The sequence below is a fragment of the Fringilla coelebs genome, assembly GCF_963513975.1.
Source record: "Fringilla coelebs genome assembly, chromosome: 14".
In the NCBI taxonomy this organism is placed as follows: domain Eukaryota; kingdom Metazoa; phylum Chordata; class Aves; order Passeriformes; family Fringillidae; genus Fringilla; species Fringilla coelebs.
This window is the reverse complement of record NC_140040.1, coordinates 1,316,949-1,342,754: the sequence shown is the minus strand read 5'-3', so window position 1 is coordinate 1,342,754 and position 25,806 is coordinate 1,316,949. Positions and strand designations below refer to the sequence as shown.

Sequence of the window (25,806 nt, the reverse complement as noted above, 5' to 3'; positions counted from 1 at the left end):
AAGTAGAGGCAGAGGTTGCAGTAGCATCATCTTCCCTTGTTTCTCAGCTGAAAACTCTTCCTGTCACAAGGACAGCCTCGATTCCAGGAGAATATTTCCTTGCACATGGAAGTTGAATCCATCTGTCAAGAGGAACCCTTTTTCCACAGGAGTTTATCACAGCACCCTCAGGACCTCTGTGAATCTCTTTGTTGTTGTTTTGTTCTTCCACAACATCCCAGACTGGTTTGGGTTGGAAGGATGGAGCTTACCTCGTCCATGGGCAGGGACACCTTCCACTAGAACATTGCTGTTTGTAGCTGAGGGAGGATTTGGGGAGAGCCCTGGACATGGTGGGGAGGTGCTGAAGCAGAGGGTGAAAGGGGAGGAACTGTCTCAGTGTCGGGGTTCTGGCAGCCAGGGGAGCAGGGGATGCTCAGCACAGGGAGCAGGTGGAGGTCCCGGGCAGTGTTTGTGCAGTCACAGCTCATCACAGCCCCCAGACTGCACTTTTAGGGCAGGCTGAAGGAAACCAAACCAACGGTGGGCCACTAATGGAGTCCTTGCCTGGTCCTCTGCCTGCCCCAGAATCAGCTGAGGGCACATGAGGAGCCTTCCCCAAGGAGGAGAGCAGGGGCAGTGGGAAGATGTGCTGACATCTCACCTCGTTCATTATCCCAGGGAGCCTGCAAAGGACAGGGATGAGAACAGCAGCGTGGAGAGCATCTGGCATCTCTGCAACAGCGTTACACATTTAATTTATGGTGTTAATATAGATCAAGAAGTTCTGTGTCCATGGAACAACTGTGGGGAGAGCTGGCCTTTCCCAAGCTTGGCTTGTTTTCTGTCGTGCTTTTGGGATCATCTGGAGCTGATCAGGCTGGTAACCTAAAAAAAATCAGTATTGCTTAAAAATATAGACAATCACTTTTGTTTTCAGTGGAGCAACATTTGCTGTAAGTAGAGGGTTGGGTTGTTTGAAAATAAGTTTCAGCGTTCCAGCTCCACTGTGCACCAGCCTTGCTTTTAAATTTATAACTCTCCAAAATGAAAAGTAAATGGATTGTGTTATTCCCAGCCCTTTTATAAAAGTTAACATTGCAAAAACAGATGTGAAATGTGGCCTCGCAGATTACAGCCTGAGCTTGGGGTTTTTAGGTTGGGGTTTTATTTTTTCCTTACTCTCTCTATGCTGTGTCCCTGAGGAGCAGAAATCTGCCTTTTTCCAGCAGGAGGAAAATTGTTCTGTGTCTAAATTGCCTCCTGCCAGGCTTGTGTGGATGCTGCAGGACACGGAGCTCCAAGGAACCATAATGCCTTTACAAAACCAGGCAACTTAGCAGGGAATTTTTAATTAGGAATGTGCAGGAAAGTTCAGGTTGCCTGGGAATTTGGTAATGCTCTAACACACCTCCCAGTCCTAGGACATCCATTCCAGTGAGGCCCTGGGAGATGGTGATTAAAGGCACTGGCGAGCAGGTTCCTGCAGGAGGCAGGTGAGCAGGTCCTCACCTCCCACACCAGGCCTGGCTGTGGTGTGATCTGGAAAAGCAGAGTCTGGGCCAGGCCTGGAGCTGCCCTGCTCTCTCCAGATCAGCAGGGGCTGAGCTGTTGGATGCTGTGTTCTGCCTGGAGAAAAGGAGGCTCAGGGGGGATCCTCTGCATGTCCACAGCTCCCTGACAGAAGGGGACAGCCAGGGGGTTTGGCTCTGCTCCCAGGGAACAGGGACAGGACAAGGGGAAAGAGCTTCAAGCTGTGCCAGGGGAGGCTCAGGCTGGACACCAGCAGGAATTTCATAATGGAAAGGGTTGTTCATTGGCAGGGGCTGCCCAGGGAGGTTTGGAGTCCCCATCCCTGGAGGTGTCCAAGGAACTCCTGGAGGTGGCACCCAGCACTGGGGACAAGGTGGGGATTGAGCACAGCTTGGACTCCATGATCCTGAAGCTCTTTTCCAGCCTCAGTGATCCTGGGATTCTGGGACAAAGCTCTGGGCCACCAAAGCCTTGAAGGGGTGATGGAGGGGACAGGGAGGTGTCTGGAGGTGCTGGTGGCAGTTAAGGTCCAGCAGAGGAGTGGGGAACCTGACTTGTGGTGCAGGACAGAGCTGGATCTGTCCTTCAGGCTTTGTTGTATCATTTCCTGTGCTCTGATATGTTAAAAAAACCCAACAAACACCAGGAAAAAGTGACTTCTCTGGCAGAAGAGGTAAAAGGGCTCCGTCACTTCCATAAACCTCACATACATAAATTATTGTCTTCTATTAGTCACTTTAGGGCTCAGTTGCTTAATTATTTTGATCACAGTAATCATTTATTTACAAGGTGGGGAAAAATGCCAAGCACTTCCAAGCCGAGCAGCACAGCAGGGAGGAGGCAGGGCTGCAGAAGCATTTCTTTCCTCCCCACAAGTCAAAATGCTTTTGCTTCATGGAGTTACAAAGTCCTTTTTGAGGTCCCTGCCGAGAGATGATGCTCTGATCCATAGCCTTTGGTGCTCCAGCAGGAAAGAGGTTCAGCAAAACCAACTTCAGGTCCCTGTGCAGGAGAAGGCTCCAGGGAGAGCTCAGAGCCCCTTCCAGGGCCTAGAGGGGCTCCAGGAGAGCTGGAGAGGGACTGAGGACAAGGGATGGAGGGACAGGACACAGGGAGGGGCTTTAAACTGAAAAGATGTAGGCTTAGATGGGATATCAGGGAGAGATCCTTCTCTGTGAGGGTGGGCAGGCCCTGGCACAGGTGCCCAGAGCAGCTGTGGCTGCCCCTGGATCCCTGGAAGTGTCCAAGGCCAGGCTGGACAGGGCTTGGAGCACCCTGGGATAGGGGAAGGTGTCTCTGCACATGGTGGCACTGGACAAACTTTGAAGTCCTCCCAACCCAGACACTTCCATGACTCTGTGAGTATTTGGGGGGTGAAGGGGGAAGGAGGAATCTGGTAGAGTTTGAGTGGATCTCTCTAAAACCTGTTTGCAGCCTGAAGGTATTTGGGTTTTCTCCTAAAAGTCTGTCCTCCTCCCAGTCCCCAGCCCAAGAACATGCTCTCACCTCCTCAAACCTCACCTTCCAGCTTCCCCTCTGTGTCTCCCACATGTTTCTGCTTAGGAATCCACCGTGCCCTCCCTGCTTCCCAGAGAAGGACAGGCAGCTCAGAGCCTTCCCTAATTCCATTAGATCCATTAAAGCTCCGTGCTGCAGCTCCCGGCGGAGCGCGGGGCAGAGACCGCAGGAAACAAACGGCCCCTTTGAACAAATCCCAGGGCCCAGTGCCAGGCAGGGATTCCCAGCTCTTTACAAACCACCCTCCTAATAAAGAGGTAAAATGGGAACGGGGAGAGGGGAAATATGCATTTTCTAATCACCCAGATTTAGGCCTTCAAAGGATTTATTACAACCTTTTATTTCCATGCATGGAAAATGGAATCTTATCTCGTGAGCCGGCTGGTCCAGCTCGACTGGCTTTAGAGCAGGGAGCTCTCTAACAACCTTCAGGGCCACGCTGTGCCTGGGTGTTAAACTTGCTGGAATGCATTAAAATGTGGCCCTGGGAGAGGGGGAGATCCGTGCACTCAGCAGTGGGATGCCTCCAGCAGCTGCTCGTGCCGTCGAGCTGTGCTGGAACAACAAGAGCCACCAGGATTGAAGCGAGAGAGGAAAGAACCACCCCAGCTGTGTGCTGCCATCCCTGCTCCCAGAGCCAGCCAGCGTGGTGTACCTGGGACTGCAGGGGGATCAGGCACAGGGGGTTGGAGGAAATAAATGCCATGAACCTTGGATTTGAATTGCTGCTGTGGGGGAGCAGTGCCGGGCTGTCTGTGCCCCTGTGCCACGCTGGGAGCGGTGCCGGTGACACTCCGAGTGCAGCAAGCAAAATCCTATTAAGATAACGTCACGGCCTCTCTGTTTTACTGTGTGCAAGCCAGCCATAACATCATTAAATTACACAACAGGGAGGTGCCTGCTGCCAAGGGGCTCTGCTCGAGATAAGATGTGGGTTGAGCCGCTGCCAAAATTTGAGTTGATATGACAGGAAATTTGGAGCGGGTTCAAGGCTTGATTCACACCAGACGTGGCACCGTGCAGGTAAATCAGGGCAGGATCGATCCCTGGGGCTGTGCAGGTACCTGGCACCGTGGAATCCTGGGCAGGATGGGGCTGGAGGGGTTTGTAGCAGACAGATTTACAGCTCTTCTTGTGTTCAGCCCTGACAAGAAGCCAGAGCCTGGCAGGGTGTGGAGGTGAAGTTCAGGGAACTGTTTGCAGGTTCTTAGCTCTGCCATCCCCTCCGCAGCCCTCCTGGGCGTGGGGAGGGGCCTGAACACCAGGACACTGCTCAGAGAAGGTGCTTGTTTTGTGATACCACAGCTGGAACATCAGGAAAAGGAGTGAGAAGAAAGAGCTGCATCATACAACTCCACACAGCCTGTAAGAGCCTTGAAACTGGCCTTGCTGGTCCCTCTGTGTCACCCACCATGTCCCTGCCACTCTTGAAGGCTTTGTGCCTCTTGTGCCCTTCGTGCCCGTTGTGCCCTTTTTTGTGCCTTTTTGTGCTGTTTTTTGGATCCTTTGTACCCTTTGCTGCTGCAGGTGTGGAATTTTGCTCCAGGCCCTCCAGACCTCAGGTTTCTCTCATAGATAGTCTGGACTTGAGGTCCAGCTTTCAGATCTGTGGGGAGAACTCGCCCAGCACCATCCCCACCTTGCCATCACTCAGCAAAATTCCTCATTGAGATTAAGGACTTTTTTTTTCCTGGAGCATCTTCCAGGCGGGACATTGATTCCCAACCAGAGCTCTGAAAGCCTGGGCTGTGTGTGCAGAGATCCCCTTGTCACCCCATCCTCCAGGACAGGACATCAGGAAGGAAATACTTTACAATGTTGCCTTGGAAGCAGTTTTCTAAGTGTTTTTTCCATTAGGGAAGCTTTGTCTCCATCAGAGGCTGCAGAAAGCCCGCTCTGCCCTGGGACTGCCTGGCGCTCCAGCACTGCTATTACAGCTTTCCCTTGTGGCCCTGTTTCTGGCATTGCTGATTTTTGGGGTCCCAGATGGATCCTGGCCACTGCAGCAGCTCAAGTACAAAGTGGCTGGGAAAGTGGCTTGGAATTCCTGTTCCTGAGCTGTTCTCCATGGAGCAGTGTGTGCAGGCACATCCCACAGCACCCTTCCATCCCAGCAGTGCCTCTGCACACCTTGGTTGTGGATTTCAGCTGACAAGGAATGGGTTTAGATGGGATATTGGGAAGGAATTCCTGGCTGGGAGAGTAGGGAGGACCTGGCACAGGTTGCCCAGAGAAGCTGTGGCTGCCCCAGATCCCTGGGAGGGCTCAGAAAGGACCATCCCATTCCCAAGAGTATTTCCTGTACGTCTGCATGTGCGACCTCTCTTCCAGCAGTTCCAGGATGGCAATCCTTGTTTTCATACGACACAGGTGCTCGTTTCCAGTGCTTTGGAACATCAAAAGCACCTGGATGAGCCCTTCCACCTGAGGAGAGAGGTGCTGCAGGTGGGCAGGGTGCGGTGGAGCTTGGCCCGGGCTGGAAAAGCCCGTGGTGTGGCTCCTGAGTGTCACCCTGCACGCTGCCCGCCCTGCTGCTGGGGTCTCGGGTTTCTGTGCTGAAATGGCTCCCGAGGTGTTAGAAAGTCTCTTTTTCCCAGCCCCACCGAAGAAGTCAAGATTCCTCAGCTCTGCTTTTCAAGGTTATTTATTTTCTCCTATCTGTTACATTCTTTCTCTGACCTGCTGAGATCTGTCCAGCAGGTCGGGTTGTGGCACAGTGCCTGCCCTTGGGGTGGTGTTGGCTTTTTATACTAAAAACTACCTGTACTTTATTTACAGTTATTTTCCTATTGTCCTATTATTTACAGTTATTTTCCTACTGTCTAACCTATGTCAGACAGTCTGTCTCTATTCTAAACCAATCCAAAAGTGTGACCATCACAGCAGAAGGTGGAGGACAAGAAGAAGAAGGACAGGACATGCCCAGATTCCTCCATTTTGCCCCTTGAACCCCCATTCTAAATCCCCAAAATTCCACTTTTTCACCCTGTGACAAATTAACTATCCTTCTACTCAAACTCTCATGGCTTGTAACTCTTCACACAAAGTTGGTAACTGTTTCCATGGGTTAAAATGGAAGGCACAGGTGTCTTTGACTCCGTGCCAAGGTCTCTGAGCCCCCTGCCAGGGTCTGGAGTCATCCAGGGCAGCCAGAGGAATGTCCTGGGTTCTGACAGTGGGGACAGGGAGCTGCACTCACTGTGTGCCTGTCCTAGGTGACCCCGGGCCTGGAGGGACAGGAGGGGGAGCTGCTGGTGAAGGGCCCCTCGGTGTTCCGTGAGTACTGGAACAGAGCCAAGGAGACCGCGGACGCCTTCACGCCCGACGGATGGTTCCGGACAGGTACGGGAAGGGTGCCCAGCGCTGACACACGGACAGGGACACAGCTCTGGCTGGCTCTGAGGGCTTGGAGAGGGCTTGGAGCTGGGGCTGGCAGCTGGGAGTGCAGGCTGGATGTGCTTCCATGCTGCCCCAGGCCACGGAGAGTCACCGAGTGATGGGGGTGTTTGGGATCCTTTGCTCCTAAGCCTGAAATACTACTGCTTAATGTTTTCCTGGGAATTCAGCTTTGCAGACAGGTGGGATTTGTCTCAATTTACACAGGGACTGTGTCACAGAATCATTAACTACCACTAGAGCCCCCTGAGAGGAGGGTGCAGCCTGGTGGGGGCTGAGCTCCACTTCCAAGCTACCAGTAATTTGAGGAAATAGCCTCAAGCTGTGCCAGGGGAGGCTCAGGTTGGACATCAGCAGGAATTCTCTAATGGAAAGGGTTGTTCATTGGCAGGGGCTGCCCAGGGAGGTTTGGAGTCCCCATCCCTGGAGGTGTCCAAGGGGCAGCTGGACATGGCATTCAGCTTTAGGATGGGTGACATGGTGGGGATCAGTCACAGGTTGGACTTGATAACCTTGAGGTCTTTTCCAACCTCAGTGATTCTGTGATTCTCTGATTCCATGATACCCACGGCTCTGATTTCCCCATTCCCCTCTTTACTGTGTGTTAGCAGTGCTGTGGTGGCAGGAGTCAGGCTGGATTTCTGATGCCTTCTGTGTAACCTGATTTATTGATGTTCCTGAAGAAGCTGTGATTTATTCTAATTGTTCTCCCGAAGCAGAGCTCACTCTGCCAGCAGTGTCACCACGAGTCCCCGAGCCAGGCGGGCACCGCAGGCTGGGACCGGAGCATCACCAGCCCTCACGTGGGGTGCAGGGCAATCAGCTTTAAAAATTTTTTTAGTCAACACTCCTGATGAATATTTCAGCTGCAGAGGAATAGCGTGCATTAATTATTGCAAAGAGATGTCTTTAGGAGAAAATGATTTTGAAATTCAGTTTAATTTCATTGTAATGCGCTGCAAACAGGAAGGGAGTATGTGTGTTTAATTGGCTCTCGGGGGTAAGGCCGGGAAGATGGCATGCCTTTGTCACAGGCCATTAGTGATACAGACTGCATAATGAGGGACTACAATCAGCTCACAGCTGCCGGCTCCTACGGGGAGAGAATGATATTAAATAGAAATCAGTATAAATTAAACTTAACCCTTTCGCCAACCGAGCAAAGCTCAGAGCTGGAGACAAGGGAGGGGAGCAGTGACAGGAGTGGGGGGTTCAAGGTGGGTCAAGGGGTGCTTGGACAGCCCTTCCAGCAGCCAGGTGACCTCCCTGATGTCCCACTTCCCTCAGGCAGGAGGCTCGAACTCCCTTCCCCATCCCTACCCCCACTCTGCCTTCCTTACCTTCCCTTCCTCTCCTGCCTCCTGCTCCATCTCTCGTGGATAGCAGGTCAGTGGGACTGGGTTTTTCCCAAGCCTCATTTATCCAGCAGTGCCAGGAGCAATCCCATGGCCCCATCCTCACCCTGCCTGCCCCAGCCTCATCAGCAGCCTCTGGAGATCACTCAGAAGTGGCAAATGTCCTGTGGTGCTAAAAAGCCCTTGAGGGAATGAAAGCGGTTGTGTCCTGTCACGGGGATTGGATGTGGAGGGTGAATTATCCCCATTAAGCACAAACTGGTTTCCCTGGAGCCAAAACCAAACTGGCAGGATCCAACAGAGGTGAATCCAGGCTGTAATTCCCTGTATCTGCTGCTTCCAGGTCATCCAGGTGAGTGTTTTACAGGTGAGGCTGAATGCCAGCACAAGGTGTTCCCAAAACCCCAGCCATGGCTTTCCCGACCCTGTGCCAGCCTTCTGCTCACTGCTGACCCTTGTGGTGTCCCCACCAGTGACCTCCAGGCTGCAGGTGGTGGCCAGGTCCCTCAGGGCTGGGGTTTCACAGAATTATGGAGTGAATTGGATGGGAAGAGACCTTTAAGCTCATCCTGTCCCATGTTGCTCCAAGCCCTGCCCAAAAAAAGGGGAAAAAACCCCAGCAGCTTTGATGAATTCAAGATCATGGCTCTTCTGAGAAGCCTCTGAACTGGTGGTGCAGAGGGGATGAGCTGTTGCTCCCATCCTCTTTATTCCCTGGGATTTGTGCTGCTGTCTGCCGATCCCTCCATCTCTCATTTCCATCCGAGTGAATTTGATTATTTTTATTGTATTAATGCTGTTGACAGAGCTGCTTAGATCAAAGTCCCCTCCAGCCATTTCCAGGGAGACTGCTGGGTTTCCACCTGCTGCCATGCATCCAAGTGGCACTGAGCCCTCTGAGGCCGAGCTGAGCCCAAAGGAAAAACGCCCGTGGGCATCTGGCTGCTGTCCCTGCTGAGCCTGCCCAGCTCCTGCCCAGCTGTGCCAGGCCCTGCCAGGTGAGAGGCAGCCTCCAAACCCTCACGTGCTCCTGAGAGGGCAGGAGAGGGAAAGAAGGAAGGAAAAGAGGGAAGGAAGACATTTTTTAGGATGAGGCCCTTTCACAGGGTGCCCAGAGAAGCTGTGGGTGCCCCTGGATCCCTGGAAGTGTCCAAGGCCAGGTTTTGGAGCACCCTGGGACAGTGGAAGGTGTCCCTGCCCATGGCAGGGGGTGGCACTGGGGGATCTTTAAGGTCCCTTCCAACCCAAACCATTCCATGATCCTGTGAGCAAAATCAAACCTTGGGAACTGGAGGAAAGCAGCAGAGAAACATCAGCTTCTGTGGTCATCCATCCATCCATCCATCCATCCATCCATCCATCCATCCATCCATCCATCCATCCATCCATCCATCCCTCCCTCCCTCCCTCCCAGCCTTGCCCTGCCCACCTGGGCCAGGCCCTGGCACTGTCAGGCTGTGTTGTCCCTGCCCAGGAGGCAGCAGGTGGCTTTGGAAGCACCAGGAGGGTTTGGGAGCGTGGTGGGTGCCCAGCATGGAGCCCAGCACTGCCCCTTTCCCCACACCTCCCTGCCCACCCAGGGTTTCTCCAGAGGAATCTGCCCAACCAGCCATGCTCCCCGGGCAGCCACGTGGCCCAAGAGCAGCCTGCTCCCCCAGGGAAGGGCAGCTTCCATTCACATTTGCCCATACAACCAGAAAATTAGAATCTGGTGTATTCAGGGAGATTTATTTTCAATTACAGGTTAAGGCTGAGACGTGAAATAGCACTGGGTTTGAAAGTAGTGCATAAATCCTGCAACAAATCCATGTATCCCTGCTCCATATAATAAGATTTTATTGATTGCTATATTGTATCTGTCAGAATAAAACTCTCTTAATGCATGCATCAGGATGGAGAAGATAGAGAGCTTGTTGGGAGTAGAATCTGATTCAAGAATCAATGCACTTTGATTAATATGTCGTTAAGAAAGTAAGAGTTATTTAACTTGTTTGATGCACATTGCAGAATGATGACTCATATCTTTTAAATTTCTTTCTTTGAGCTGCATTTTAAAAACCCCCACAACCTTGGAGCTGTTTTTCACATTGTTAAATCTTGGTTTATCAGTGAAGTTTTGCTGGATCTTTTTGCCCAGGTCACAAATGCCCCTGAACCCCATTAGTAATAAATCCTATGGCCCAAAACACTTCTCATATCCTGCTGTTAAGGCTTTAGAGGGAGTACAGAGTGGACCTGGTGTTTCTTTATTTCTTCTGGATGTTCTGCAGTGAAGGAGGAACTCTGGGAAAACAAAACAAAACAAACAAAAAAAAACCCCAACAAAAAAAAGTTGTTTTTCCACTGTGATTGCAAATCCAAGCACCAAGGACAAGCCCTGGCTGAGCTGGGAACATCCCACTCAGCACTGAATTCCCAGCTTGCTCCAGAAATGGAACATGCTCCTGCTGCAGCCACGAATCCCAGTCCAGGGAATGATCCCAGTGACTCTGACTGGTTCCAGTGACCTCCTGGTGTCTCTCTGTCATTTTCAGCCTGAGCTCTCCAGTCCACAGCTGACAGCAGCTGCAGATCCTTGCCATTCCCAGCCCCGGCTCGTGCAGATTCCACAGGATCATGGAATGGTTTGGGTGAGGGAGGGAGGGAGGACCTTTCAAGGCCATCAAGTGCAAACCCCCATCGTGCCTGGAGCACCAGGAGGGGCAGAGGGAGCTGGGCAGGGGCTCAGCCTGGAGAAAAGGAGGCTCAGGAGGGACCCTGTGGCTCTGCACAGCTCCTGCCAGGAGGGGACAGCCAGGGGGAAACAAGGGACAGGATGAGACAAAATGGCCTTAGAGAAGGTTCAGGGTGGAGATGGGGGAAAGTTTCTTCTTGGACAGGGCAGTGGTGGAGTCCCCATCCCTGAAAGTGTTGAAAAAACATGGATGTGACACTTGGGGACATGGTCAGAGGTGCAGGGCTGATGGTTGGACTTGATGATCTTAAAGATCTTTTCCAACTAATTCCATGAATCTGTGATTTCCACCCCTTCTGGTGGGAAAGGCAAAGCCTCCTGCAGTTCCCAGCACAGAGGAAAGGCCCTGGGCAGGTCATCCTTGGCCAGGCACAACTCCTGCCTGCTCTGGGGCTGTGCCCTAAGGAGAAGGAGCAGGATGCAGCCTCTGGCACAGGCTTTTCCCCATGCTTGGCTGTCCCCAGGGAGCAGCAGGTGTTTCCCTGCCAGGGGAATTGCTCACATCCGTGGGTGGAGCACAGACACCTGAAAGAGAAAATACTTGAGGCTGATCAAGGCAGATTATAAATAGAAATGCATCTAATTAGCATCTTAATCTGCAGGTTTTCTGTTTGTTTGCAGTGGCTTTCCTACTCACAAATCCAGCTAATGCAAATTCTATTTTTACAGAAATGATTCCCTAATTGTAATGTGCTGGAATGATGTGAGTTACTGGTGAGACCCCACCGGATGGAGCAGGGGCTCCTGCCTGGAGCAGCTCCTTGTGGAGCCTGGCAGGGATCAGCTCTGGGGTGGGGCAGGATGGCAGCACTCAGCTGCTGCCTTTGGGACCCTCCTTCCCACAAATGCCATGGAAGGACACCCCAAAAATGCCAGGTGGACCCCAGACACGCTGCTGTATGAAGGGGCAGGAGCAGAAGCCAGATCAGGCATGTGCTGGGCTCCCCTTTCCACCCAGCCCTAATTTAAAAAGTGTTTCTGAAATTAAGAACATAAAGATGGAATATTTTCTGGTATATCAGCCTTTATCACCCCCAGAGGTTCCTTACACACACACTCAGAGCACTCTGGAGAGAGAATTCCCTTTTTTGCTCCCTGCTTGAGTATTTATTCCTTCTCCTTGAGGATTCAGTATTTCCAGGTTTGCCTGGCTACTGGAAGCCTTGGGGTCACCAGCACATGGGTGGGGTCGAACAAGATGAGCTTTAAGGTCCCTTCCAACCCAAAACATTCCGTGATTCCCTGATTCTGGGATTCTGTTTCCCTGACTGCTGGTGAAACTGATGTTTTCAGCAGTTCAGAGTGACTTGGGATTTTTGTAGCTGTAAATGAGAGCAGCTTTTGGCACAGAATTTGTTTACTCTCTAAAGCTCTGCTCTCGTCGTATCAAACATCTTGGATGCCAACCCTTCCCTTCTTTGAGAACCTCTGCTGCACTGAGGCTCCTTTCCAGAGGCATGGAGCAATTGCTCCCCAGCTGAGAGTCAGTGGGAACAGCAGGCACCTGCAGCTCCAAAATCCAGGCTCTTCCCTTTTGTTCTGTGGCTGCTTTCACCCCTCGAGCTCTGCTGCAGCAGTGCTGCTCTCACAGCCTGCAGGGTGAGCCTGGAACCAGCCCCTGACTGCTGGGAATCATTCCTCCCATCCCATCTTATTCCATTCCATCCCATTCCAGGGATTTAGGAGGGAATTGTTCCCTGGCAGGGTGGGCAGGCCCTGGCAGAGGGTGCCCAGAGCAGCTGGGGCTGCCCCTGGAGCCCTGGCAGTGCCCAAGGCCAGACCCCAGGACACTGCAAGGAAAAGGAGAGGTGATTCTGCCTTTTGCTAAGGTTTGATTGTCTCTCAGGGGCTGCAGGGAGCAGAGGGGTCTGTTCTAATATTTTCATTATTACCATCATTATTTTTTGTTATCACACTCGCCAAAGCTCCTCCAGCCACAGGCAGCCACACCTTGGAGCATTGACTTATTTGAGTTGTCTTTTTCATCTCCTTGTCTGCAGGGATTTCCATAAATATTTAAATGCTAATGTGAAAAAAATAAGTGTTTTTCATTTTTACTTACCCATTTTCTTTTCTGGCTGGTCCTCTGGGCAAACCCATCTGCAGTAATTTGGGCTGGAGGAGCAGGGGTGTCCCTGCTCATCCTGCTTGTGTCATATCAGTCAGCCCTGAGTTCCTGCTAGTGAGGACTGAACCTCCAAACTCTTGGCTGCCTGCTTTGCAGAAACCTTCCAGGTTTGCCTGGTTTGTCCACTGCTTTCCCTTGGAGCAGGACATGCAGCCTGGGGAGTGTTCATCTGCTCCTGTCCTTCACTTCTGAGGGCTTGGACGGGCTCCTGCTCGTGCTGAGCTAAAGAAATGAGATAAAAATGAGGAGCAGCACCTCTGCCAGGGCAGGCAGGATCTGAGGCTCTGCCAGGCTCTGCCAAGGCTGAGATTCCATTTGGTGCTGTCCTCTGCTGGCTGGATGCCCAGGACTTGGCTGGCTTGGCTGTGTGAGGGTGTCAGTGCCAGCCCAGGCCAAGGAGCAGGGACCATCTGCAGCAAGCCCTGAGGCCAGAACAACAGGACAGACAGGGCTCTTTGTACTTGGTAGGCAAAGAGGCTGCCCAGTGGGATGTGTTGGGAAGTCTGGCTTGCAGGGGATGGGGGAGGGATGGGTTGCAGAAGGGATGCAGTGCTTTCCCTGCCCCAGGGGGATCCTGAGTGCACACACAGTGCAGTGGGACAGTGACACCAGAGGGTGATGCCTAAACTCTGCCCTGCCTTCTTCCCTGTGCTCAGGGAAGGAGAAGAATCCTCTTGGAGCAGGGAAAGGTCTGTGTGGTGGAATGAGCCCACTCACAGGAGCCAGGATGGGGTTGTGGAGGGGGAATGTGGGTGGGGAAGGAAATAGGAGTGCAGACAAGCCAGGAGGGTCATGGGCATCAGCCTGACTTCTCACCCTGCTGAGAGGTGCAGGAAATGTGAGGAGCCTTTGGAAAATACCTGTGTGAGGGGAAGGAGTCTCTGATAGATCAGCCAAGGCAAGGGGTAGCTGCACTCAAGGCAAGTCCCCAAGTCCCTCTGTCCCCTGGCTGGAAGCAGGGTGGGCAGAGCTCAGCTCAGGCTTGAACCAGGCTTGTCTTACCTGCTCCTTTCCCCTGCAGGTACCTGAGCTGCTGCCAGCACTCCTGGCACTGCTCCATGTCCCACGCAGCCACACAGCGTGGGGAGGAGAGCCTTATTAGCACAGCTCTTTGTGAGATGCCCTTGAGTGATTTATTTTTTTTCCAGGTGTAAATGCCAGGGGAGGCTGTTCCAGTGCTTCCCATTCTTTCATCTCAGCAGGGTTTTGCCCTTTCTCCCAGCGTGGCTCTGACAGCAGCCTCAGTGCTGCTGCCTGTGGAATACAAAGTTCCCTGGTAGAGAGCATGACAGGAATTCATTCCAGCCTGGGCCTTTTCTTTTTTTTATTTCTGATTTTCTTTTTTCCTCATGCTGGCTTCTCCAGTCTCTGGAGAAGTTCAGAGAGTGGGGAGTCCATTGTTTAACCCCTTTCTCCAGGGAGCAGGCAGCTTGAAGATGACCCAATGCCTTTCCCAGATCAGTCATGGAATGATGGAATATCCTCAGCTGGAAGGGATGCATTAAGATCATCAAAGTACAAATCCTGGCCCTGCACAGACACCCCAACAATGCCAGCCTGTGCCTGAGAGCATTGTCCAAACTCTCCTGGAGCTCTGGCAGCTTTGGGGCCGTGCCCATTCCCTGGGGAGCCTGGGCAGTGCCAGCACCCTCAGACAGGGACACCTTCCACTGTCCCAGGTGCTCCAAGCCCTGTCCAGCCTGGCCTTGGACACTTCCAGGGATCCAGGGGCAGCCACAGCTTCTCTGGGCACCTGTGCCAGGGCCTGCCCACCCTCACAGGGAAGGATTTCTCCCTGATATCCCATCTAAGCCTACCCCCTTTCAGTTTAAACCCATTCCCTGGGTCCTGTCCCTCCATCCCCTGTCCCCAGCCCCTCTCCAGCTCTCCTGGAGCCCCTTCAAGCCCTGGCAGGGGCTCTGAGCTCTCCCTGGAGCTTCTCCTCTCCAGGTGAGCACCCCCAGCTCTGCCAGCCTGGCTCCAGAGCAGAGGGGCTCCAGCCCTGCAGCAGCTCCAGCATCTCCCCATCCTGGCACTGTGGAGCGCAGCTGGGACCTGCCTGGAGAGCAGCAGCTCCACGCTGAGCTCACCTGCCTGTTCCCAGCACAGGGACAGCTCTGGGGCTGCAGCTGCTGAGCCTCTCTCCTCCCTGGCCCTGGGCCCTGCTGGAGGATCTTGGCAGCAGATTGGAGTTGTGCTGCCAGCCAGGGCTGCCCGTGCCAGGGTAGCAGCTGGATCCAGAGGCAGTGCCAGCCCTTCCCCGGTGCCTGGCTCTGCTGGGCAGGGCAGGGACACCAGGAAAGGCTTTGTCCTGCACCCAGGGAGCAACTGGCAGCTGCTGGGGAGAGGGTTTCTAGTGAATAATTGCTGTGGAATTAATATACATGTGGTTTTTTGAGGAAGTTTCAGACTCTCCCCCTCAGGAGCCTTTGATGCTTTATTAATGATTGTGGGCTCTCCAAACCCACCCTGCTCTGCAGAGGGAGCTCAGAGCAGCCCCAGTGCCTTTGGACAGGGCCTCCCGTGAGCCCAAGGAAGGCATTTGCTGGTCCAGGTGACCTGGTGAGGGTGGAGGGACTCAGGTGTCCCCTAGGAGTCACCCCAGGGTTGTGACACGCTCCAAAGGGAGCAGCGAGCTGGACCCTGGCAGGTCTCACCCTCCTGGTCTGAGCAGGGTGGGAAAGGTGGGGAAAAGCAGGGGCTGATGGTTTCAGCTGGATTGGGATTAACAGGAGCTGCTGAGCCCTGGGCTGCTGGGAATGCAGCCTGCTTCCAGGGAATGTGAGTGCTGAAGGGCTGGGGTGGATGGGGATGACTGGGGAGAGGAGACCCAGTCTTTCCCAAGTCTAATTAATGTTAATTAGCTACAATTAGTGCTCGTGACCTCTGTTGGCAGCCAAGATGGCTGACAGCAGGGACAGGCATTTCTCACTTCCACGCAATAAATCAAGCTGAAGGTGCTCAGTTATTCAGCCTATCATTTAGCATTTCATTAAAGAGATCTGTGCACATGCATCAGTGCTGCTGGGGCAGCCTCAACCCCTGCAGGAGCAGGGATGGCTCCCATCAATCCCAGCAGTGCAGGGAGGCTCTGGATCGCTGAGCTGCGCCTTCCCCAGCGTCTCTTGGGTGTTGGGAACTCACCCAAGCCCAGGATTCCACCAGAGAGTGACTCACACTGAGGGTGCTGCTGGTCCTGCCGGGAGATGTGGCTTGGAGAGAGGTCTCACTTGGAGGATGAGGTGGAATTCCTGAGTCTGGAAGGTCCCTGTTGGAGGCAGGATGTTGCTTCAGCTGGGCCCAGCTTTGCCATGGTGTCTTCTCCCGTCTCTTCTCCTAGGGAACAAGAGTGAGGAGCCTTCCCTGGTACCTAACAGCCTGGGAAATCAGGGGAGCTTTCCTCGTGGGAAGGGCTGTCCCAGGGCAGCAGTGGAGTCTCCATCCCTGCAGGGATTTAAAACCATGAGGATGTGGCACTTGGGGACATGGGTTAGTGCTGGGGAACGGGTGGGATTTCCTTTTCCAAGGGCCTTTTGTAAGCTAAAGAATTCCATTATTCTCCTCATGCCAGCAGCATTCCCATGGCACGCTTGGAGGAGGACTCTGCCTCTTGCTGCTGCAGGGTTTGTGCTTGGGCTGCCCGTGCAGCCTCAGGTGTTCTGTGCCCTCCCTGTGCCAGGGCTCCGTGGATAAATGCCCCAGCCAGGCTGGCACACTGTATCAATCTTGTTTAATAGACTGGAAAGCTCCTTGCACGGCGCAGGTCGGGGGAGCGGGGTGATGGATTGCACCTTCCCGGAGCCCAGCGCCGCTGATATATAATGAAATATTTATGATTTATTCCAGCTAATAAACTGGAGTGAAGTGTGTGATGGATGTGAGCAGATGGGGGATCTGTGCATGCAGTTTTCCTGGTGTGGGGGGAGGGAAAGGTGGATGTCTGTGACAGAGAGGCAGAGCTCGGCCACCCATCCCACAGAGGGGATGGATTATCTAATTCCTATAAAAAGCCTTTAGCACTTGCCTTATAATCATTTATCCACCCCACGTGGCTTTTCTCCAGCACAGGAGCCTCTGGGCATTGGAACAAACCATTTCTTTTTGCACTGGGCTTGGGAGCTTGTGGCCAGAGGGATGGGAAGAGAGGCAGAGTGACCACAGGAATGTCACTGCTGTGCCACGCTCCCAGCCCCACTGTGTCTGTGCTACCTGCAAAAAAATCCTTCCCATAGGTTTAGGAGAGTGGTGAGACACTAAACTGCCCTGGAGAGAGCAGGGAAACTTGAAAGCACCTGAGAAATGTGACAGGCACACAGAGCTTGTGGCTGCAGGGGGATTCCAAAGCCTGTGAAGGAGCATTTCCATGGTCTGGTGCTGGAGCTGATCTGCAGGCAGGAGAACTCTGCTGGAAGGAGGAGGATGGAGGAAAACCTTCCTGCCAGCTGCCTCTGAGTGGTCAGGGGGACCATCACAAGCCTTGGCTTGGGCCCCTGTGTGTCCCCATCCAGCTGTGGGTGCTGGGGTTGGAGACTTGTTCCTGCAAAATCCTCACCTGGCAAAGGGGGTTTGAGCTCCCAGATTTTGGCTCTGTTCTCCCAGAGGTGTGGATCAGCATCAGGGCTCAGGCTCTTCATCACCTGCCTGGGCTGTTGGACCAATCCTACCTGGAAAATAAATCATAATCCTAATCAGTGAGGTGTCTGCCAGAGGCTGAGCTCTGCCTCAGCCTGATGGACCAGCAGCATCAGCAATGATTCCAGGGAAGTGGGAGGCAGGTAGGAGTTAATGCCAGGGTAGAGCCAAGATCCAGAACCTGCTGCCCTCTGCTCCTGGTGTGTGAGGCCACTCCTCATCCCCAGCTGTCCCTTTCTGCCTGAGTGGCCTCTGGATCAGTGTGCTTGGAGATCCTCTGCTGAAAGGCACCAGAGAAGGGCAAAGACTGATTATTCCCACTGCCTTCCTGCAAGCTTCCCGGGCTTTTCCAGCTGGTGTCCCCCCCACATGCTCACTGGGTGAGAGCAGCAGTTCCAGAGGGATGCAGGAGGGTGGGTGCTCTGCTCAGTGCTTCTCTCTGGAAATGAGGGATCCTCATGGCAGGAGAGCAGCCGGCAGCAGGGAATTCCTCCTGGAGTTTGGAAACAAAACCATGAAGGCTCCCAAAGGAGCAAGGTGCACTGTGTGGTCTGCAGGAGCTCTGCTGGCTGCCCATGGGTGGCACATGGTGACTGTCCCCAGAGGAGCTCTCCTGTGTCCCTGCAGGTCGGTGTCACCTGGAGGAGTGGCTGTGAGACATTCCTGCCCTCTGTCCCCACTCTGAGGAGCGCTGGGCTGGGCTCTGCAGGGAGTATTTGAAAACCAAGAGTTTGCAAAAATCAGGAGTGATTCATTAACGGCGAAAAGGTCTAATTAATATTTGAAAGTGCTCCAACCACATCCTGCTGCTGGCAGGGAGGAGCCCCCCAGCATCCCCGGCGCCGCTCCGGCCCCTGGAGCTCCTGGCTGGAGCATTCACTGCCTCAGAGCAGGAGGCTGAAATAATCAGCAAAATCATTTACCTTTCAGAGGGGACATTTGCTGTTTCTTGGTATTTTCTGCTGTGCAGCACTTGGTCTGCTGGAGCTGTGACAGGCATGGGGGACATCACAGCTGCAAAGAGCCAAATCCCTGGGAATGGTGCTCGTGGAGCAGGCTCTGCTGGTGGCACTGGGCTGGGGGGCTTTGGTTTCCAGGCTGGCAGTGCTCATCCTCAGGTGGGAGGAGCACCCAGGACACAGCCAAGTCAGAAACGTCCCTGCTCTCACATCCACTGTGTTAGGACAAAAACATTTCACTGATCTTCCCCTTCCAAGGGGATTCTCTTCTTTGCACCGCACTCAAAGGGCAACACCAGCTCCTCTGCCCTAACAGACCTTTTCACTCTCCTAGAGCTGGTAACACCCCTGAAATCGGCTGGGAAGCAGCTCCCAGGAGCCGCGGGTGCCGTGTGACAGTTTTGTGACAGTTTGTAAATCAGAGTGGCACCGCCTGCTCCGGGCCGGCTCCGCCTGCCAGTCCCGGCTCGCACGCTGTCACTGCCACCAAGCTGGTGACACCTGTTACCAAACAGCCTCCCAGGCTCCCGAGTGACATCTGTGTCCCCGAGCAGGATGGTGTGCCTGGGGTGGGCTCCTCCTGGGGGGCAGCTCCGGAGTGCTGACCTCTCCTCATCACCTGTGTGCAGGGGTGAAATCTGGGACTCACGGAGCCCCAGTGCGAGGCCAACACTGCCCCTGTTTGTCCAGCACATCCTAGAACATGCCTGACCCTCTGTCTAGACCAGGCTGAAGTCACCTGATTTATCTAAAAAGTCCTTTTTTTGTGCATACTTCAGCTACCTTAGAGCTCCCCAAAGCCACTCAGCATTTCATTTCTCGATCCAAAGCGTTCCCCAGGTCAATAGATGGTGGTACCTTTGATGTGGGAATTGTGCTGTGTTTGCCAGGAACAAACTGCCCTGTGGGAGAGGGTGTTGACACAGGTGAGGGCTTGATCCTGCAGCTCAGCTCGAGGAGCAAAGGGGCTCTTGTTCTCCACACCCTGGGAAGCAGCTCCGGCAGCCTCTTGGTGCCCACGAGCTCTCAGCACTCAGGGAAGGAGGTGCTCAAACTACAGCAGAGTCCCAAGGGCCCTTTTGTGTTTGCAGTGAGGATTTTGCAACTTGAGGAACCTCATGGCAGAAATCTCCACAGTTTGAGTTGGGAAGTGTTGGTCTCCATTGCCAATGTCTCCCTCTGCCCGTGTCTCCATCTCTCTGGGTGGTGAGGGCTGGGACCAGGCTGTCCAGAGCAGCTGTGGCTGCTCCAGGATCCCTGGAGGTGCCCAAGGCCAGGCTGGACAGGGCTTGGAGCACCCTGGGATAATGGAAGGTGTCCCTGCCCACGGCAGGGGTGGAGCAAGGTGAGTTTTATAGTCCTTCCAACCCAAACCTTTCCCTAATTCTATGTTTTTAACTGGATAAATATATCTAGAACCGCCTGTAACTCCAGCAAAGGGCAGCCCCCGCCGGCGCAGAGCCTGCTCAATATGCAGCTCAGCAGAGCCTTTAACATTTCACAGAACAGATGCCCACTGAGCATCTTGAAACAAATCCAAAGGTAGCAGTGATGGCTGCTGTCAGGGAGCAGCAATCCCGCGGCCCCACGTGCCACGAGGTGCTGCTACCACAGCTTTGTGTGCTGACAGGAGCTGGGTGCAGTGCCCCAGGCAGGCAGGGGAGGGGGTGTCAGAGACCCTCCTGTCATCAGCCAAAATTCCCTTTCTGGTGCAGCTGGCCCAGGGCAGGGAATGCTGGTTGTGGTTCTGAGCTGCATCCTGATGGATGGGGCACAGCACCAGCAGCTGCCCACAAGGGCTGGTGGGCTCTTGGGGCAGGGGACTCACCTGTGACCCCCAGGAGGACAGGCACAGTCCTTGCTGTGGCTCTCAGGGCAGCACCACTTTGGAAGTGACACTCAGCACTGCTGGGGAAATCCATTGAGGAAATTCAGCATCTTTTAACTGGTCTGGAATTCCCCACTGGCTCGGGAGGCAGGGAGTGCTGGATGTGCCAGTGCACAGGCTGCCTGATGTGCTGGGCTGGAAGCAGATGGTGCAGGGCAGAGGGTAACAGGGCTGTCCTCAGTGGATGGCATCCCCCAGAGCACTCCGGGCTGTCAGCGTGGGAAGTGACAGCCAGGGCCTGGTGCTGGAGAGGAGATGGAAAGGAAGAGACAGGGAATTACAGAGCTGGTCCCAGGAGCTCACAGTAGTCACAATAATAATGTGACATATCCCCTCCCTGTGCTGTGCTGCCAGTGGAATGGAGGGATCTGTGTGGGGAGCACAACTGTCAGGGATCACTCACCCCATCAGGGCAGAGGGAAAGCAAAGGTGCCTGGTTTCCTGTGCTGACATCCCAAAGAATGACGTGGGAGCTGTGTGCCACTGAAGCAGGGCTGAATTTCCTCTCCTCCCCCCATCTTCTCTGTGTGAATAAGCAGCTCCTGCTCCTGGCTCTCCCAGTGCCACCATTTAATTAATGTCTCCTGTCCCACCGTGTGTCAGTCACACACCACGGGATCAGGGTGCAGAAGGCAGTTCATCACAGCAGCCACGACTTCCTCCCCACTCCGAGCAGCCAAACACCCAGAGAGCTCCAGTTTCAAACTTTCCCCAACTTCAGAATGTTCCAGACAGCCTTGAGCATCCACGGAGTGCCAAGGGGCAGGCAAATACAGGAACAATTAATCATTCCCTGGCTGAGCTGAGCAGCTCAGGATTTTGGCAGGTGCCAGCTGAGCAGGGACACAGCTCTTCTGGGGAGCAGCCTGGATTTTCAGGACTGATTCTGATGTTTCCTTGCCCTGACAGTTTAAATCTCTGGGCCTTTGCTGCACCACAGTGCCAGAGGTGAGCTGGAAATGGGGTGTGAAAACTGCATCATGCTGGCACATCCTGTGGTACCTGGGCTGACCTGTGGGAAGGACAGGTTGGACCAAACATCTTGCTCAGGACAGGCTCATTTTCCCAATGTCATTCCCCACCCTTTTTTTATTTTTGTGGAATCACAGAATGGTTTAGTTTGGAAGGACCTTAAAGCTCATCTCATTCCACCTTCCCCTATCCCAGCTGGCTCCAAGCCCTGTCCAGCCTAGCCTTGGACACTTCCAGGGATGGGGCAGCCACAGCTTCTCTGTGCATCCCCTCCCTGGCAGGGCAGGATTCCTTCCCAACATCCATCCAAGCCTGCCCTGTAGCAGTGGGAGCCCGTTCCCCCTTGCAGCACCAGCAGAGTGCCACATCCACGTGCCAGGAAAGGCAGAGGGGGCTCGAGGGAGCAGCCTGTGATGGAGCTGTGTGTTTTCCAGGAGACACAGCAGCGTACAAGGATGGAGTGTACTGGATCAAGGGCCGCACCTCCGTGGACATCATCAAGAACGGGGGGTTCAAAGTCAGCGCGCTGGAGGTGGAGCGGCAGCTGCTCACACACCCCCACATCGCAGGTCTGTGCCCCTCCTGCTCCCAGCCCGGAGCAGCTCCTGTCTGATTTTGGGAATGAGGCTGCAATTAAATCTGCCCTGCCCTTGTGCATGACCCTGTGCAAGGGGGGTCAGAGGGTTAGGGTTAGGTGCCCCCAGCTCCACACCACTCTGTACATCATCTTCCTCCCCCTTGACTCCAAATTCTCAAACCATGGAGCCTCCTGCCTTTCCCGCAGTGAAAAGCTCCGTTCTTGTGTCAGCACAGAAGTCCGCAGTGTTTTCCCGTGCTGACATCCCGTGGCATCTTCCTCCTCCTCCTCACACCTGAGCCCCTGCTGTGCCCAGCTGGGCCCCAGAGCTGCCCAGGTCCCTGAGGGGTCCCTGCTGTCCCTGCAGACGTGGCAGTGATCGGGCCCCCGGACGTGGTGTGGGGGCAGCGGGTCAGCGCCGTGGTGAAGCTGCGCCAGGGCCAGATGCTCTCCGTGAGGGACCTGAAGGACTGGGCCAGGTAAAACCCCAGGGCAGGGGACACGGGGAGCAGGTCAAAGCCAGCAGTGTCCTCAGCAGGGACATGGACAGGATCACAGAGTCATGGAATGGTTTAGGTGGGAAGGGATCTTAAGGCTCACCCAGTGCCACCCTTTCCATGGCAGGGACACCATCGCTGTCCCAGGGTGCTCCAAGCCCTGTCCAACCTGCCTTTGGACACTGCCAGGGGTTCCAAGGGCAGCCACAGCTGCTCTGGGCACCGGTGCCAGGGCCTGCTCAGCCTCCCAGGGAATAATTACTTCCTGATATTCCATCCATTGCTGCCCTTTGGCAGTTTGAAGCCATTCCCCCTTGTCCAAGCACTCCAGGCCCTATAGAAAAGTTCTCATAAAGAGTCTCCTCTTTTCCTACCTGAACAAGACCAGCTCTCTCAGCTTTTCGTCATAGGAGATGCTCACTATGCCTTAGGTGGCTGCTCATCCCTAAATCCTGTGCTGGGGACATTGGTGACCCAGCCAGGAGATCCCTCCATCCCCCACCCCGGTTCTGGGGGTCCCTGGTGCCGGGCAGGGGGCTTTGCCCAGCCCCCCCTCCCGGAGTGTTCCCTGCACGTCTCTCCGCGTCGCTGTCCCCAGCTCTGTGACAGGGACGTGGCTCTCGTGTCCTTGAACGCGGATCCCCGCAGGGTCCGGCTGCGCTCCCTGCCCGGCCCGGCCCCCGCCCGCCTCTCCCTCTCGCCCTGTCTCTCCCCTTTAGTTTTTATGTCACTTAGGCTCGCTGGGCCCCTGTTCTCGCACTCCCTGGCAGGAGACACATGTCCCTCTTCAGAGTGATTCATTTTGCGGCTTTCGCCTTCCCCGGTGCTTCCCGGCGGCAGGCGCCATCCCGAGTTAGCGGCTCCATATGGCCGGGCGCTGGTGGCGGCGGGGGGAGGCCGGCGGGGCTCCGGGGGCTCGGCAGCCTTGGCACCTCGCCTCAGAGCCAGTGCCAGGCGCTGCCGGAGCCGGGCACGGCCCCGGGCCGGTGACACACGGGCAGCAGAAGGCAGGAGAGTCCCCCCTGCGCTCGGGATGGGGCTGCGATCGCTGACCGGTACCCGAACCCCCGGGGAGGGACTCACCTGCGGGCCCCTCGGGGCTGGCACCGCTGAGTGCTGTCCCTGCCCCGGGGACAGTCACTGCGCCCTGCAGAGACGGGCTGGGAGCAAACATCCCACCGCATCTGCGAGGGGCTGAGCTTAAATGGGCTCCTGAGGTGTGGGGGGGTCCCAGGTGGGGTTGGTTGGGCTGTGGGTGCTCCTGGGACGGCTCAGCTGGTCCTGGCCAGCTGTGACAGCCCGGTTTGGTGTTCCAGGGACACCATGGCTCCCTACACCATCCCGACAGAGCTGATCGTGGTGGAGGAGATCCCGCGCAACCAGATGGGCAAGGTCAACAAGAAGGAGCTGCTGAAACGCTTCTACCCAGCCTAGTGCCCGCCTGGGGGGGCTTGGCCCTGATCCACGGCATTCTGCCCCTGAGGAGGAGCCAAGGGATCATCCCTGGCAGCTCTGGGCTCACTGCAGCCTAGTCCTTGATTAATGTCCAATAAAAGCAGGATTTGTCCCTCCTGGCTGAGCTGAGCCAGAGCTGCAGAGTTAGGGTTTCCTTGTGGGGAGCCCTTTGCAGGAATCACAGAATCACAGAATGGTTTGGGCTGCAAAGGACCTTAAAGTCTGTCCTGTCCCACCCCCTGCCATGGGCAGGGACACCTCCCACTACCCCAGGGTGTTCCAAGCCCTGTCCAACCTTGGACACTTCCAGGGATCCAGGGGCAGCCACAGCAGCTCTGGGCACCCTGCACCAGGACCTCCCCACCCTCACAGGGAATCACTTCCCAGCAGAAATAAAGAATAAATATAAAATCAGACATAAATACTGACTGTGTTGTCCAGTGCATCCACCACCACCAAGTGACCCCAGTGCACTATTCCACCTTTCAACCTGGAACTTTGTCCTGTTTGGCTCCACACGTGAGCTGACAGCCCCTGGGGGTCGATGGTGCCAGTGGGGCACAGCAGCCCCCAACCATTGGGTCCATCTGCTGACGGGGTGACAGGCAGCTCCAGCCTCCCCAGCAGCTGATGGGGCTCTGAAAGCACCAGGGAGGGCAGGAGGAACAAGGAGCAGGAGTAATTACAGGGATGCTTTTGTTAGGGTCACTAGAGCCCCAAAACTCTGGGAGGACATGTAGAGGGCATGGAGGGGACCATGGAGGGGACCATGGCAGGCACATGGTGCTGCACAGGGAGGGGCTGGGATGAGAGTGGAGCTGGGAAAAAGGGGAAGGGGGTGTGGATGGGGATAGGATTTTTCCAGCCCACAGCACAGGGCTCTGTCCATCCCAACACCCTGCCCACAGTGGCATCTCCTGGATTTCCGTACTTCAGGCTCAAAAGGATTTGAGATGGGGACACGAGGGACACCCAGAGCTCCTGAGGCACCTCTCAGTGTCCCACGTGGCAGCACAGGGACACACACATGTGCAGCAGTGGGAGGGCCTGAGCCCATCCTTTGTTAAAACATCAACGATGCAGTAAATTTTTTAACTTACCAAATAGATCAATATCAAATTATCATGTCTCGCATTCATAACTCTTAAGCAAGCAACAATGGAGAGAGACAAGGTCACTGGAGAATAAATAGCAGCGAAAGCTCTTAATGATCTATCATTCTCGACAACCCCGGGCACCCCGCACCAGCCCGGTGACAAGATCATTAATAAAACTCTGCAGGAACGCTATCGATTGCTTTGATGGATGATCACAGGTAGCAAATACTGTAAAACACCTGGCTGTCACACACTGAATGAGGAGCCTGACTCACACCTCGGCAGGGACCTGCCTGGGGCTCTGCCAGGTTTGCTCCTCGGGGATTCCCACAGGGAGGGGGGTCAGGGGTGACCCCCAGTTTGGGGCTGCCATCCCTGCTGGACCCTCATGTTCCCAGCTCCACTCCCACCCTGCTGTTCATCCCTATAGGTGGGGCCTGTTAATGAAAAGCATCATTAAAACACCTGCTCACAGTGGCCAGTGTGGGAGCTGTGCTGGATGGAGATGGGGTGGCCTGGTGCCACTGGACGAACCTGGAGACCTCCAGGAACACCGACACAGCCAGGACCGTGGGGATGGATGGGGGTCCCGAGGCCATGGGCTCTGCTCCCCCCACGCTGCATCCCTCAGGGTGCAGGGGGGGCTCCGTGTGTCCCCCCCAGCTCCAGGCACTTCTCTTGCCAGCCACATCGGCACTGACGGTGGGATCATATGTACACAACCATTCAATTACCCCGTAATGGCTGCAGGCGATTAAGCCATCAATCTCCTTCATTAGGGCCTGCCAGGCCCGGCCCAGCATCTCCCAATAAAACCATTAAAACAACGACAACCACCACCCAAAGCAGCAGCTTTAATGCATTGACTGTAACCTCAGCCCGTGACAGTGCTGGGGGTGTCCCCCAGCTGGGCACCCACTCACCCCGGAGGCACTGCCCTGCTGGGGGGTCCCCGGGGAGCTGGGGGCCGCCCACCCCTCTGTGCCCCCCCAGCTCGGCACGCCAGGACCCGCTCCAGCACTTTATAGCTGACATTATCTTTTATTGCCATATAAAATCCAAGCTCCGGTGGCTTTATGGGGCTGT

General features: G+C 54.8%; 1 protein-coding gene across 3 annotated transcripts in view; it reads left to right on the top strand.

Annotated features, from left to right (window-relative positions):
- The window catches only part of ACSF3 (acyl-CoA synthetase family member 3), a 50,978-nt gene extending 26,974 nt beyond the window's left edge, over positions 1–24,004 (top strand). For 2 of the 3 annotated variants that reach the window (XM_084215232.1, XM_084215234.1), the window contains exons 7-10: positions 6,246–6,372; positions 21,529–21,663; positions 22,039–22,150; positions 23,485–24,004. In XM_084215232.1, coding sequence (XP_084071358.1) covers positions 6,246–6,372; positions 21,529–21,663; positions 22,039–22,150; positions 23,485–23,602 — 492 coding nt within the window. In that variant the 3' untranslated portion in view covers positions 23,603–24,004. The remainder of the gene's footprint in view (positions 1–6,245; positions 6,373–21,528; positions 21,664–22,038; positions 22,151–23,484) is intronic. The other variant, XM_084215233.1, reaches the window with a different exon arrangement.
- The last annotated feature ends 1,802 nt before the right edge of the window (positions 24,005–25,806 follow it).